This window comes from Mytilus galloprovincialis, chromosome 1 (genome assembly GCF_965363235.1).
Source record: "Mytilus galloprovincialis chromosome 1, xbMytGall1.hap1.1, whole genome shotgun sequence".
Classification (NCBI taxonomy): Eukaryota; Metazoa; Mollusca; class Bivalvia; order Mytilida; family Mytilidae; genus Mytilus; species Mytilus galloprovincialis.
Window position 1 is genome coordinate 32,307,457 of NC_134838.1, and position 13,359 is coordinate 32,320,815.

At 31.9% G+C, this 13,359-nt stretch overlaps 1 protein-coding gene across 1 annotated transcript; it reads right to left on the reverse strand.

Moving 5' to 3' along the window:
- Window positions 1-1,398: 1,398 nt before the first annotated feature.
- LOC143074816 (glutathione S-transferase Mu 4-like) lies at window positions 1,399-11,888 on the reverse strand. Its single transcript, XM_076250090.1, has 7 exons — window positions 11,750-11,888; window positions 9,401-9,476; window positions 7,344-7,408; window positions 5,650-5,731; window positions 4,092-4,192; window positions 3,136-3,231; window positions 1,399-1,939 (listed from the first exon to the last, which is right to left on the reverse strand). The coding sequence occupies exons 1-7, from the start codon at window positions 11,780-11,782 to the stop codon at window positions 1,739-1,741; spliced, it is 654 nt and encodes a 217-aa protein (XP_076106205.1). The 5' UTR covers window positions 11,783-11,888; the 3' UTR covers window positions 1,399-1,738.
- Window positions 11,889-13,359: the final 1,471 nt, after the last annotated feature.

Sequence of the window (13,359 nt, forward strand, 5' to 3'; positions counted from 1 at the left end):
AGTCATGCAAACACACTTCAGTTTATGATTTTATCACTGAAGTTAAGTACTTTTTAGTTCAGTCTTAGACTCAGATTTCCCTTGACTGATTTTATTTCAATTCAAAGTCGCCACAAAACAGCTTCTCCACATTCAAATAAACAGTGCTGAATCTAGGGCAATACATTCATGATCGAACATGCAATGACTACTGGAACGAACACGGAATAACGAATGAAACGATTATACAATGGCTGCTGAAATAGTCCTACGCATAACAATACCCATTGGAAATATTATGCAATAACGGCTTGAACGATCATGCAATAACACTTGAACGATCACGTAATGACTGCTGACATGATCTTATTGCCATATGGAACGATCATACATTGACTACTGTAACGAACCTGGAATAACGAGGAACAATAACACCAGACGGCAAATTGTGTGCAAGTAAAATCTTGATGCTATTTCCATGTGGGCTTCTGGTCCATGGGATGTACTGCGTTCAAAATAAGCTTTAACAAATGCGCGCAACGTCAATAATTCGGTGGGTTTGATAACCTATATCTAACTATGTTGTTGAGTCTAAGATTGAACTAAAAACTACTAAACTTCAATGATAAAATCATCAACTGAAATGTGTTTGACTGAATGCATAAATAAGTAGGAAGATGGCGTGACTTGGCTGGAGATTTGTATCCTTGGCACTCATACCACATCTAATTCTTATATCTAATAACACTTTGGATGATCATGCCGTATCATTTGAACGATCATGCATTGACTTCTGACATGATCATTCAATGACTACTGACGCGATCATGCAAAGACTGCTGAAACGATCATACAATAACCAATGGAACTATTATATGTATTATGACCACTTGAAAATGCAATGAGTGCTGAAACGTGAAAACCGTGAATTTTGGATGTTTACTGATCGATAATTTAGTCTTATTAGATGCATGACTTTTTTTTATATTAGTTGTTTTTGGCTTTGGATTACTCTAAGATCTGTACTTGTACGGTGACCTATAATAGCTTTTAATTTCTGTGTTATTTGGTCTCATGTGGAGAGTTGTCTGATTGGCAATCATACCACATCTTCTTTCGTATATTATGATATAATTCGATTTCATTCGCAACGTAAAAGGGGACATTACCTATTTATGATTTCGAATCTGAATCATTTCAATTATCGCTTAACATTGTATTCGTACAGTGATCGAAAGGGGATTAGAGTTTTTTCCACATGTAATTACACAGCTTTTTTTATATTTAGATAAAATAGAAATATTTAGATAAAATAGAAATATTTAGATAAAATAGAAATAGAGTCCTGATGAGGGTTGTCTGTAGTAAGCTTCCAAAAATTAGTTAAACATGCCTTAAAAATCACACAACTATTTCCAATTCGTCCATTTCAGGAAAATCTTTTAATCTTTTATTATTGATTGTACTTTAAAGAAGTCTATTCTTAGATCTTCTTAGGACGTGAATGCGAAACTTCTGATTGTGTATCTAAAATGGTTGGTAAAATTCTTCTAAAATTCGGATTATGAAAAAAACATTTTTTCTGGTAAATATTCAAATTCAACCTTGTCCATAACATCAGTATGTTACGATTGCTATTTCATAATTGGAATACATTTGCTAACTAAAAAATGGCAGCTACAATATTTCTGTATTGCAGGAGCAAAGTACGTAAAACCACTTTCCGTTTAGAACACAATTAAGTTACAGATACAACAGTTCAGTTTCCAATAAACCCTGCCCATTTGTTGTTAATTGGACGCGCTAGAAATTTATCAGAACTCATGTATTGTTTAATGGTTGGCAAAGCTTCAAATCTGGCAGTAAATGCTGATAAATTAGGATATTTGTCCAACATTCCTGGGAACATGACTTTATGTACATCAAGTAGTTCATATGTTGGAAAATCACAAACTGTTATCTGAAAATAAAATAATAAAAACCATGTGAAAAATTAGCGTTAGTATAATTTTTCAATATTTGCCAATTTTTTTCGAGACCAAAGTGTGAGAATTTTCTACTATAATGCACATGTGTTGTATGAGAGAAAACGAAGAAAGAACGACAGAGATTAGGATGATGAGGATAATGATGATGATGACATAAGTAAAACGCACATCATCATCATTATCATCACCATCATTATCTCTGTCGTTCTTTCTTCATTCTTTTACCTTTTTCAGTAATATTTATGTGGTTTATATAATATAATGCCTGCTCGCGTTCAATTTGTATTGTTATATATATTGTATTGTGGAGAAGACTTTATAAGTATGTTTAACTTGTGTCTGATACTTTTTGCTTTGAGCGAATTAAATGCGTTTAAACTAAAAAAAACATGTTTCGTTTTACGAAATTCTGTCTCTTATTTTTGGTGAAACGCGTGAAAATACATGTAAACATTAACATTCATGTACCTTTAATTATAACTTTTCAAAAACTAACATTTAAATATAATCATTTATTTATTTGAATTTCAATAATTTCAGTATTTGTTTATAGAAAATTTAAGACATATATTTTATTGTAATTTTACCCATTTAAAGACAATTCACATCGTGTTCTCTTGCAAGCCAACATCTCAAGTTATTAGCCAGACAAGAAAGGACGGATACAGTTAAGAGATGCATACTTGTTTCACCACACTCAAAACTCTCTTAAAATATGTTGTTGAATTGTTCACGTGGACTTCTGAGGTTCAAAAGCGCTATTGTTTTTTCTATTAATTTATCAGAATTAAACTTTCACGTATGAAGTCCAATCTTTAGTTGTGATTTGTAAGCGCGGAAAGTATTTTATTTTCTATTTTTTTGTATATTCAATTTTTCCAGTGTAATTGCCTTTTATATATTGTATATTTATCCCTCTCTTGAAGTGAATGGTTTTAATTAAACACACCGATTACCATCCTTAGATATCATATTCTTTCCTGTCGTTTTGGATTTAAAATGCTGTCATTTACTTTTTTATCACTTCTTTATATTCTTATTACTTCCGCGATGCCTTTATTTACTCCTATACCCCATTCTGATCGCGCTTAATAGACAGCATTCAGTTTCATTACAATATTTTAATAGATCTTTAAAAAAATGTTCATTCCTGTATATAATTTCTTACACTGTTCCCTGCAAACCAAGATTTATCACCGAGAAAATTCTCAAACCTCTCCAACTTTGGCTGTAAGTTTTCCAAGTATTTATCTTTCAGTTTTTCCTGTCAACAAAGTATTTTAATTAGTTAAAAACAATGTGCATGGACAAAGATTAGATACCAAGAGTTTTATATTAGTTTTATATTATATAGTATATTGCATTCCAAGGCTGTGTGTATCAACTGAGATATGAAACCAGTTTGCTGTGGGTAGATGTCATGCTATTACTAAGGAATGAGAAATTCACAATAGGCTACTGAAAACATAATGATGGTCATAGATCGTAATTTTCTAGTTGTCAATCAGCACCAGTTAGAGAACATATGCAACAGATGAAATCTTTCCTGTTCAATCCACGAATTTGAGATCTCAGGGAGATACGGTATGCAAAAAAGTAGAAGGGAGAAGGAAATCATCAATTTATATCTTGGAGTGAAATTAAAGGATAAGTAAGATTTTTTTTATCATTCTGTTTTATATGTATAAGTTTTTGTATAAATAAAGGCAAAAATAGTATACCGCTATTCAAAAGTTGTAGCAAAAATCGATTGAGAGAAAACAAATTCGGGTTACAATCGTTGTCCATTTTATTTCTACATGAGGATGAATTGATTTTTCAGAACATAAATTTTGTTTGTTTGGTGAAAAAAGGAAATTACTAAAAATAACTAACGTAACAGTTATGAATTCATAATGGGGAAAGTAATCTTAACTGTGTGCTCTGACTGTCATTAAGAACAAATATGATTATGTTTTGAAACGCTAAATGTTTGATTGAAATGACTTTTCAAAGATTTTATGACGACCTTTTTTGTTGCATTCACTGTTCATTTTACTGATTAATATTCCAAAAATAGTTACACATATACATGAATATCCATATAAACTGTTAATTTTACTAAAATATACCCATAGTACTTACATAATCAGGGTGATATGCAACTTCTGTGGTAGCGTTTCTAAAGTCGACTGCATTTTCAAACATAACCTCACAGTCTGCTACCTCTTGTGTTGTTCTACCTACTGCAAAATTACATTTAAAAGTTACTTGACGCTAAATTCAAGATTCACAATTCAACATATTCCATGAACCAAACATAAGACAGATGTTTTCATTCGTTCCATTGGTTGATATAGTCGGGCAGTTTTTTCTGTCAGGTTTTATTGATTTCATTCATCAATGTTTAAATCTACCTTGGAGTTTGGTACTTTTGTTTATATTTGTTTATACACATAACTTCAAATGCCACTGACTGAAAGACAAGGCTGCCTAACCAATTGATTTTGTAACTGTTCTCATCTTTCGCCTTTGGCTAATGGATATATTTATCTCATTACCAAGTCTCCATATACTTACATCTCCGAGGTTTTAATGTTAATTGTATCTTTAATTTGAGGTAATTAAACAGTTTTAACTTTTCCTTCCTAGCATTTCTAATCATAGTTATTAACCTCTATAAATTTCATAGAAGCATGGACTTTAATTTATTTGGCTTTGTACTTTATTTGGCTTTTTTTTTAACTTTTTTGGGATTCGAGCGTCACTGATGAGTCTTTTGTAGACGAAACGCGCGTCTGGCGTATATATAGAATTTAGTCCTGGTATCTATGATGAGTTTATTAGTAAGTCCGATGACACTCACAAGTATCAAAATCACCAATGGTTTCGATATTGAGGTTCATTGAAAACAATAGATTCATTGAAGATTTTGCGAAAGTTATGTTTTCGCAGTCTTAGATTAAAAGATATCAGAAAAGTTATATTATCTGCGAATGTATCGATTGTGTCTTAATTCACGAGTCGTGTAAAGAAATGGACGCTTGTTCTGACGACATGTTGAACTAATGCGAATTTCTCGTTCTGTTTATTTATCTTGGTTCTGTATAATCCAAATGGTTTTACAATTTTGAACATCGAAACTGAAAATGTTACTTCCTTTTTAATACTATATGTGGCTTCACATGAAATACAGATCAGGTAAGTTCGATCTTTGACAATTGAAATCTATGAAATTCTATACTTTGTCACCATTCATCTTTTGAATGAGTATGAATACACACTTTACAATACTGTTTAGTCTCGAAAGCAAAATGGATGCTTTAATTTTGAATGTAAAATGCCTTATACAAGACTTAGCAGGCCCGTAGCCAGGAATTTCCAAAGGGGGGTTCGTTGGCCTCAAAAACTCGACTTTAACAGTCACAATTCGAACAGAACATTGACTTTAACAGTCATTATTCGTTTTCAAGGGGGGGGGGGGGGGGGGGGGTCGTCCGAACCACCCTGGCTACGGGTATGGACTTAGTGGTATAGATAAGAAAAAAAGATGACGAAATATTAAGAGGTAGATCATAAATTAAAGAATATAACATATATGTTTTTCCTTTTCTTTTGTTGATAGTCCTCTACCAATAAAGCAGAGGACACATTTAATACAAATAGCTTCACCTGACGTTTCTATAACACTGTATCAACTTACACAAATCGTACTTTCTAGCTATATATCTGAGGATGGCATTGCTCTGTGTCAGTTTTACTTCATCATCTATATAATAAGGTAGCTGGAAATAAACACTATAGTTTAGAAAGTCCCTGATATACATTAGATACATTTCGATAAAATGGAAACAATGTCAATTCTATATATTCAGTGTAAATACTAAATAACATTCATTTCCAAAAGTGTATAAGCTGATAGTTTTAAATTGAATTCAGTAAAGAAAAAAAAGTTATGCCATGTACACACATACACACACATTTACAAGAAGACTGTGAATGTCACCACGTTTTTTGTTCTATTTGGTATTTGAATTACAACAGTTTATTTTGACAGAATGGTAAGAAGTCTGTTGATTCCTATAGTTTTCAAAGTAAAAAAACACATTATTCTTTATATTTGACCATCCACCAGCTAACTGCGACCGACGACAGGACGGTTTTGGTTATCCAGTCTGTATTCAATGTTGTTTGTTTGAATATATTTCTTTTTTTCTGAGATTATTAATCGTATTGACCTTTCGATCTATAACATTTCTGTAAGCCAATTTTTGTGCATTACATGAGATGTCATATAAATAAAGGCAACAGTAGTATACCGCTGTTCGAAATTCATAAATCGATTGAGAAAAAACAAATCCGGGTTACAAACTAAAACTGAGGGAAACACAAACATAGATATAAAAAATATATTCAAAAGAATCACCTTTTTAATTTTCAAAATATAAAATATAAAATACAAACACAAATGAGGCAAAATCCGAACACACAATCCAAAAGACATATTAAGGTTTGCATTTGTCTTTATACAATATATATGTCAATCTCTAAATGACACAGTGTTTAAAGGGACACTAGGTACGAGATATATAAAAAATCGAAAGTTTGATTTTTTTCTGTTCAATCAATAATGAAAGTGAAATAGTGAAATAACAATTCACTTTTTGCAGCCAAAAAAGGTCAATTTTGTCAAATTACGCTAAGAAACATTGATAATTAGTAATTCACTTGCAAGTGAATTAGTCGACCTCTTTAAATCCGTATTCATGTGAACTTCAAGTTAACCCCTAGCTAGAGACTGACAACGCATGCATTGTACGTGTACTGGTTATTTAAAGAAAAAGAATGTCAACAATGAAAATGAAACTACGGTAAATCATTTGATTACTAAGTCGATGCACATAAAATCATTCTTATACGGTTGAAAACAATGAGAAACATCTATTTTTAATTTATAAAATCAAATCAAACAGACCTATAAAAATCCAATTGCACGTGTTGGTTTAATCATTCATATCCTTATTTATGTTTACATCGCTTATATGGTCATCTGAGGTCAAATCAATAGTTAATTTGATGGCGTCTGGACTAAAATACACACGAAACGAACCTAAATATTATCTACACCATGCTCTGTAAGGCAGCAACCATTTGATTTTCGGGGGGGGGGGGGGGGGGGCTATGGATTTTGTTTTAGGACAAACTTTTTTCTTTGATAGTTTGGATAAATGTTTTACATTGTTATAAATCAAATATGAGAATTTGAGTCAAATCGGTGATCATGAATTTGACAGCTAGTGCCCCTTTAAAGAAGTATTGAATGATTTTAATAAACAATGAACAAAATGTGTCATAAACACTAAATGCCCTCAAATGAACAATCGAAATAATACTCACATCAGGGAAAGAGAGACCAAATGTGTGTTTCACAGATAACCAGGCGTCTTTGCAGAACTCAGGACCTAAAATATTACGTAAATACTAATAAATAGAAAATGAAGTGTAATAAATATGCAAAGAAACACCTTTTTTATGTCTATAAATATATACATTGGAACACAAATTTTCCTATCAGACAGTTAACGGACTGTCCAACAAGACTTTTTTTTAGTTATTATGCTTTAATTCCTATGTTTAACATATGTGATATCTATGGCAAGCCGTTTGCTATTTATTCTTACTTCAAGATATCTCATTAACTTTATAAAATATCTTATATAGTTTATTAGATATCTAATATACTTTATAAGATATCTTATACAGTTTATAAGATATCCCATATAATTTATCAGATATCTAATATAATTGTCTTTATAAAATATCTCATAAACTATATAAGATATCTTATAAACTATATGAGATATCTTATAAACTATATAAGATATCTTATAAACTATATAAGATATCTTATAAACTATATAAGATATCTTATATAAAAATTGTTTATAATATATCTTATATCAAAAAGGTTTATAAGATATCTCATATACTTTTTAAGATATCTTATAAACTTTAGAAGATATCTTATAAAGAATATAAGATATCATACAAACGGTATGAGATATCTCATATAACATTAAAGATATCTTGTATAACATAAAAGATACCTTGTATAACATTAAAGATATCTCATATAACATTACAGATATCTTATATAATATACGAGATATCTTATAAAAATGAAATTATATCAGATATCTAACTTTTTTGGATTCGAGAGTCACTGATGAGTCTTTTGTAGACGAAATACGCGTCTGGCGTATATACAAAATTTAGTCCTGGTATCTATGATGAGTTTATTTACAACCACTGGGTCGATGCCACTGCTGGTGGATATTTATTTCCCCGAGGGTATCACCAGCCCAGTAGTCAGCACTTTTTGTGCTGACATGAATTATCATTGATATGGTTATATTTATAAATTAACTGTTTACAAAAATTTGAATTTTTGAAAAACTAAGGCTTTTCAACCTCAGGTATAGATTACCTTACCTGTATTTGGCATAACTTTTAAGAATTTTGGTCCTTAATGCTCTTCAACTTCGTACTTTATTTGGCCTTTTTAACTTTTTTGGATTCGAGCGTCACTGATGAGTCTTTTGTAGACGAAACGCGCGTCTGGCGTATATACAAAATTTAGTCCTGGTATCTATGATGAGTTTGATTATATATTAAAGGAGATATCTTATATATTGTAGGAGATATCTTGAAATTCGAATAAATGGTAAAACGGCTTGCCATAGATATCTTCTGTTTTTCCTGTGCGTTTTATTATTAGTTTGCCCCTTTCTTACGGTTCGTCGTCAGCATATCGGACAATAAGGGAGCTACCATTTGATTTTTATGGGGGTTGGGGGGGGGGGGGGCTAGGATGAAAATGTTTGTCCTACATTTTTTTTTAGCTGTAATCTCTGACCTGCCTTTTTATTTTTCACTCTGTTCGGTCCTGCCTTTTTTTTTTTTAGTTTATCCTGACTTTATTTTACCTAAATTGTCGTCCTGACTTTTTTTTTGCAAGCGTCTCATCCTGCCTTTTTTTTTTACTCAAAACTCCTGTCCTGCCTATTTTTTTCAAATTTCATTCCGATATAGAAGAAACTCATACTGTCATTTAAGCGTTTTTAAACTGCAATCTTTGATGAAACTACTAGGTTGTTGCCAGTGTGAATGGATATACGTCCCTATGTGCATCAACAGCTTAGTAATCAGTAATACTGTGCTGCCATGTAATATCATTTGTTATGCATTAACTGCCAATACAATGTTTATAAAGCATGCAACACACTTTGGGGTTTGTACTTCAGACAAAGATGACCATAGCCAAATTTAACACAACTTTTATTTGAGGTGTGTTTGGTTTTCTTTTGAGTCTTGTGTTAAGCCTGATTTATTTGATGTGTTTTTATACTATGATTTTCTCATCATTAGTTTTTATCTAAATAGATGCACATTACCATCTCCCATTACGTAATACACGTCTTCAAATTGTTCTCCAACATAATTCAGTAATAGTCGGATTGGTTGTGCAAGCTGAAATGTATTAATAAGATACTGCAATTAAATATGAAATGAATGTGACAATATGTTTATGGAAGAGAGAGAGAGAGAGATTCAAAGCCAGGATCCAACACAGCTACATGTATATGCAATTATAGCCATGCGTAAAATAATTTTTATTTTAGGGTTGTATTTACAAATACAAATATTTTATTGGCACAAACACAATTTGATAACTATTTAAACCATTGGGTCGATGCCACTGCTGGTGGACGTTTCGTCCCCGAGGGTATCACCAGCACAGTGGTCAACATTTCGGTGTTGACATGAATATCAATAATGTGGTCATTTTTATAAATTTCCTGTGTACAAAACTTTAAATATTTTGAAAAACTAAGGATTTTCTTATTCCAGGCATAGATTACTTTGGCCGTATTTAACACAACTTTTTGGAATTTTGGATCCTCAATGCTCTTCAACTTTGTACTTGTTTGGCGTTATAAATATTTTTATATGAGCGGCACTGATGAGTCTTATGTAGACGAAACGCGCGTCTGGCGTACTAAATTATAATCCTGGTACCTTTGATAACTATTTAAACCACTTGTTCGATGCCACTGCTGGTGGACGTTTCGTCCTCAAGGGTACTATCAGCCCAGTAGTCAACATTTCGCCGTTGACATGAATATCAATCATGTGGTCATTTTTATAAATTTCCTGTGTACAAAACTTTAAATTTTTTGAAAAACTAAGGATTTTCTTATTCCAGGCACAGATTACTGTAGCCGTATTTGACACAATTTTTTGGATTTTTGGATCCTCAATGCTCTTCAACTTTGTACTTGTTTGGCTTTATTAATATTTCGATATGAGCGTCACCGATGAGTCTTATGTAGACGAAACGCGCGTCTGGCGTACTAAATTATAATCCTAGTACCTTTGATAACTATTACAATAATTGGCAAGTGCCCATATTTCAGTACATTATAACAATGAATACAGCATAGTTTAATATGTTATAGTTCAGAAGCTAAAATCGGGTCACTTTTAGGACTTTTAAATAATTACTATTAATGCAACTTTTAATATTTAGCTGATTTTCACTACAACATGAAAGAAGTATAATATTTTTAAAGTTTATTCTGTAGTTTTTCATCTTCTACCTCACCCGATTTAGGGACTACATCAAAAGTTCAATGTAGGATAAAAAACTTAATTCACATAGTTTTTTTAATGACCCCCCTACCCCCCTCTTAACTTAATTTGGGAAAAATTGATTGACCCATATGGATATATGTAAAATCGATGTAGGATAATCAAAACTTGCAGCAAGTTTAACCCCCCACCCCCAAACTATTTGAATTAAGGTTTTTATCCTTCATTGATCTTTTGATGTCGTCCCTTAGTTACATTAAAAACTCGTTCATCGGTGGGTAAACCTAAATATCGCCCTTTTCAATAGGAAGATTGTGTGCACTCAATCTTATTTTACACAGAGATGGCCTTTCTAATTTTATATATAACTTAATGTATTTATTAACTATCGATAGCACATGGGTTTGTTGTTAAATTTGGAAATTATTTTAGCATAACAATAAGTCATCTTAACAATTTTAAGAGTTTAAAGTTCTTTGTATGATAGCACGGACTGGTCATTCGCGGTAAAAATTTACATTGAAAATACATTTTCATAGCTTGACCATTCGAAGCTCAGCCTTAGTGCAGTAAAGTTCCCCCTTCCCCCGGTGAACATGTTTTGTATAAGTTTATATTTGTAAATGCATCACGTTTTTCTGCAGATCTTATAAAGAACATTATGTAAATATTATTTTGTGATATGAAAGATTCTATTAGATATGTTTGTAAGACATGTATGCTGCAGCGGTCTTAGTGTCCTGGCAAAGTGATTTGAGGACAGTTGTATAATAGGATAATAAAACTTTGCTGCACTCGTCTAGGCGAGCTGTTTCCTGTAGATATGTGTTTGAGTTTTGTTCATAAATACTTTATTTGCGTTTGAGGCCACGAATAAGATATTAATATACTTTTTTGTTTTATTTTATTGACGAATATAATCTCTGATAGTAATTAGTAGTTTTCCCTTCACTGAAATCCCTAATGCTGAATTATGAAAACCCAAATGTATGACGCAAATGTTAGACGTATTAAACGTTCTATTTCTTTACAGAAATCCACTACAAATAACTTTGAACCTTTGAGGACTATATTTTGGCATACGATTTGTCAATTCACAAAGGGCGTTTTCAATGAAAAACCTGAATATACAGAAGAAATATTAATCCTACCACTCTTGTTTTCCAGTATCCAAGAACAGGCATGTTGTTGTTTTGAATTAGAAAGTTGTATAAATTACATATCTATGCAATGTAAACAAGATGCAAAGTTATTTAGGAAACCGGTGATAACACACATAACTTTTGTAAAAATAGTCCAGGTATACTATTTTATTTACCTGGATAAAAGCAAGACGTTGGCTTGCACCTCTTGTCGTCATAAGCCTTGTCCCATTCAGTATATAAGTATTGGACAACTTGTCTGCCAGATCTCATTCTGAATAGCGTGTGCAAGTTACAAGTTATCACTGCCAAGCCTAAGATCAAACGATATGAAGTCATTATGTTTTGTGTAGTGAAGATTTGTTTTGTAGTAGTGAAGATTTGTACACAAAATCATGTTTAAATTATTTAACATATTGAAAATTCAAAGTATCGACAATAGGAAGAAAGTCTGAGACACTAATGAAGTGTTTAGGCATAACAACTCAATACTGTTTTAGTAGATTACCAAATATGAATGAATTATTTTCGGTTGTGCACAATAATCGATAGAGCACTAAAATATGTTGGATGAAGAGCAGCTTCGGTATAACGAATCATTTTTATTTCTCTAGTTCGTTTCGCTGTATAGAAGTTTCTGTAGTGGGGATAAAATCAAATTAAGGCAAACAAATAAAGTAGTCTATGGACATCACAATACAAAATTCATTAAAAATACCACTTTAGATCTGGCGTGAGCGGGATGACAAAACCCCTGTATTTCGAGTGATTTTAGACTCAATGCGTTACCACTACCGGTTGAATACTAGTCCACGTGTATCGTTAGCTTAGAATGTGAAGAGAGAAGGACGATACCTAATAATATTCAAAATCCGACGATAAATCATTGACACCATGTTGTCTGTCTAACGTCTTCCCCAATGAGGCTTAAAAATGACCAACTCCGTGCTCATGTTGATTTTCGGTACAGTCCTGGTATATTATATACCTTTCTTATATGGGCGTTTTTCAATAAAAGTGTGAATTTCAGGTTAAAAAAATGGAAAATCAACTTATCTAAAATTTTATTTCAAGAGTTATTTTGAACACCTCTATTATAGACCTGTTTGTAAATAAAAAGTGCAATCTTAAATACTCTTCAAACAAGAGGCTCTCAAGAGCCTGAATCGCTCACCTGAATTTTTTTGGTTTAATCTCTCATCAATGATTATTTTGGCTTTCCAATTTATTTAAATGTTCTTTGAATCGTCCTATTTTCTTCAAAAGCAAAAAAAAAAATCATTTTCTCCTATGTTCTATTTTAGCCATAGGAGCTATGTTTCTTGACATACAAGGAAATGAAATATAAAATTTATACTAGATACTCTGAAACTCTGAAACTCATTTAGCCTAAGTTTGGCTGAAATTGATACAGCAGTTTCATAAGAGAAGATTTTTTAAAGTAAGTCAACATGATGAACAAATTGTGAAAAAAGTCTTTAAAGGGCAATAACTCCTAAAGAGGTCAATTGACAATTTTGGTCAAATTGACTTATTTGTAGATCTTACTTTGCTGATCATATTTGCTGTTTACAGTTTATCTTTATCTATAATAATATTCAAGATAATGACCAAAAACT

Bases quoted from the DNA above. Each gene is read 5' to 3' on its own strand.
- LOC143074816 (XM_076250090.1), bottom strand. From the start codon at position 11,782: ATGCCTGTTCTTGGATACTGGAAAACAAGAGTG. The intron at 5,732-7,343 runs GTGAGTATTATT...GTTTATTTCCAG, and splicing joins TTGGTCTCTCTTTCCCTGAT to CTACCTTATTATATAGATGA. The intron at 3,232-4,091 runs GTAAGTACTATG...CTTTGTTGACAG, and splicing joins TTGCATATCACCCTGATTAT to GAAAAACTGAAAGATAAATA.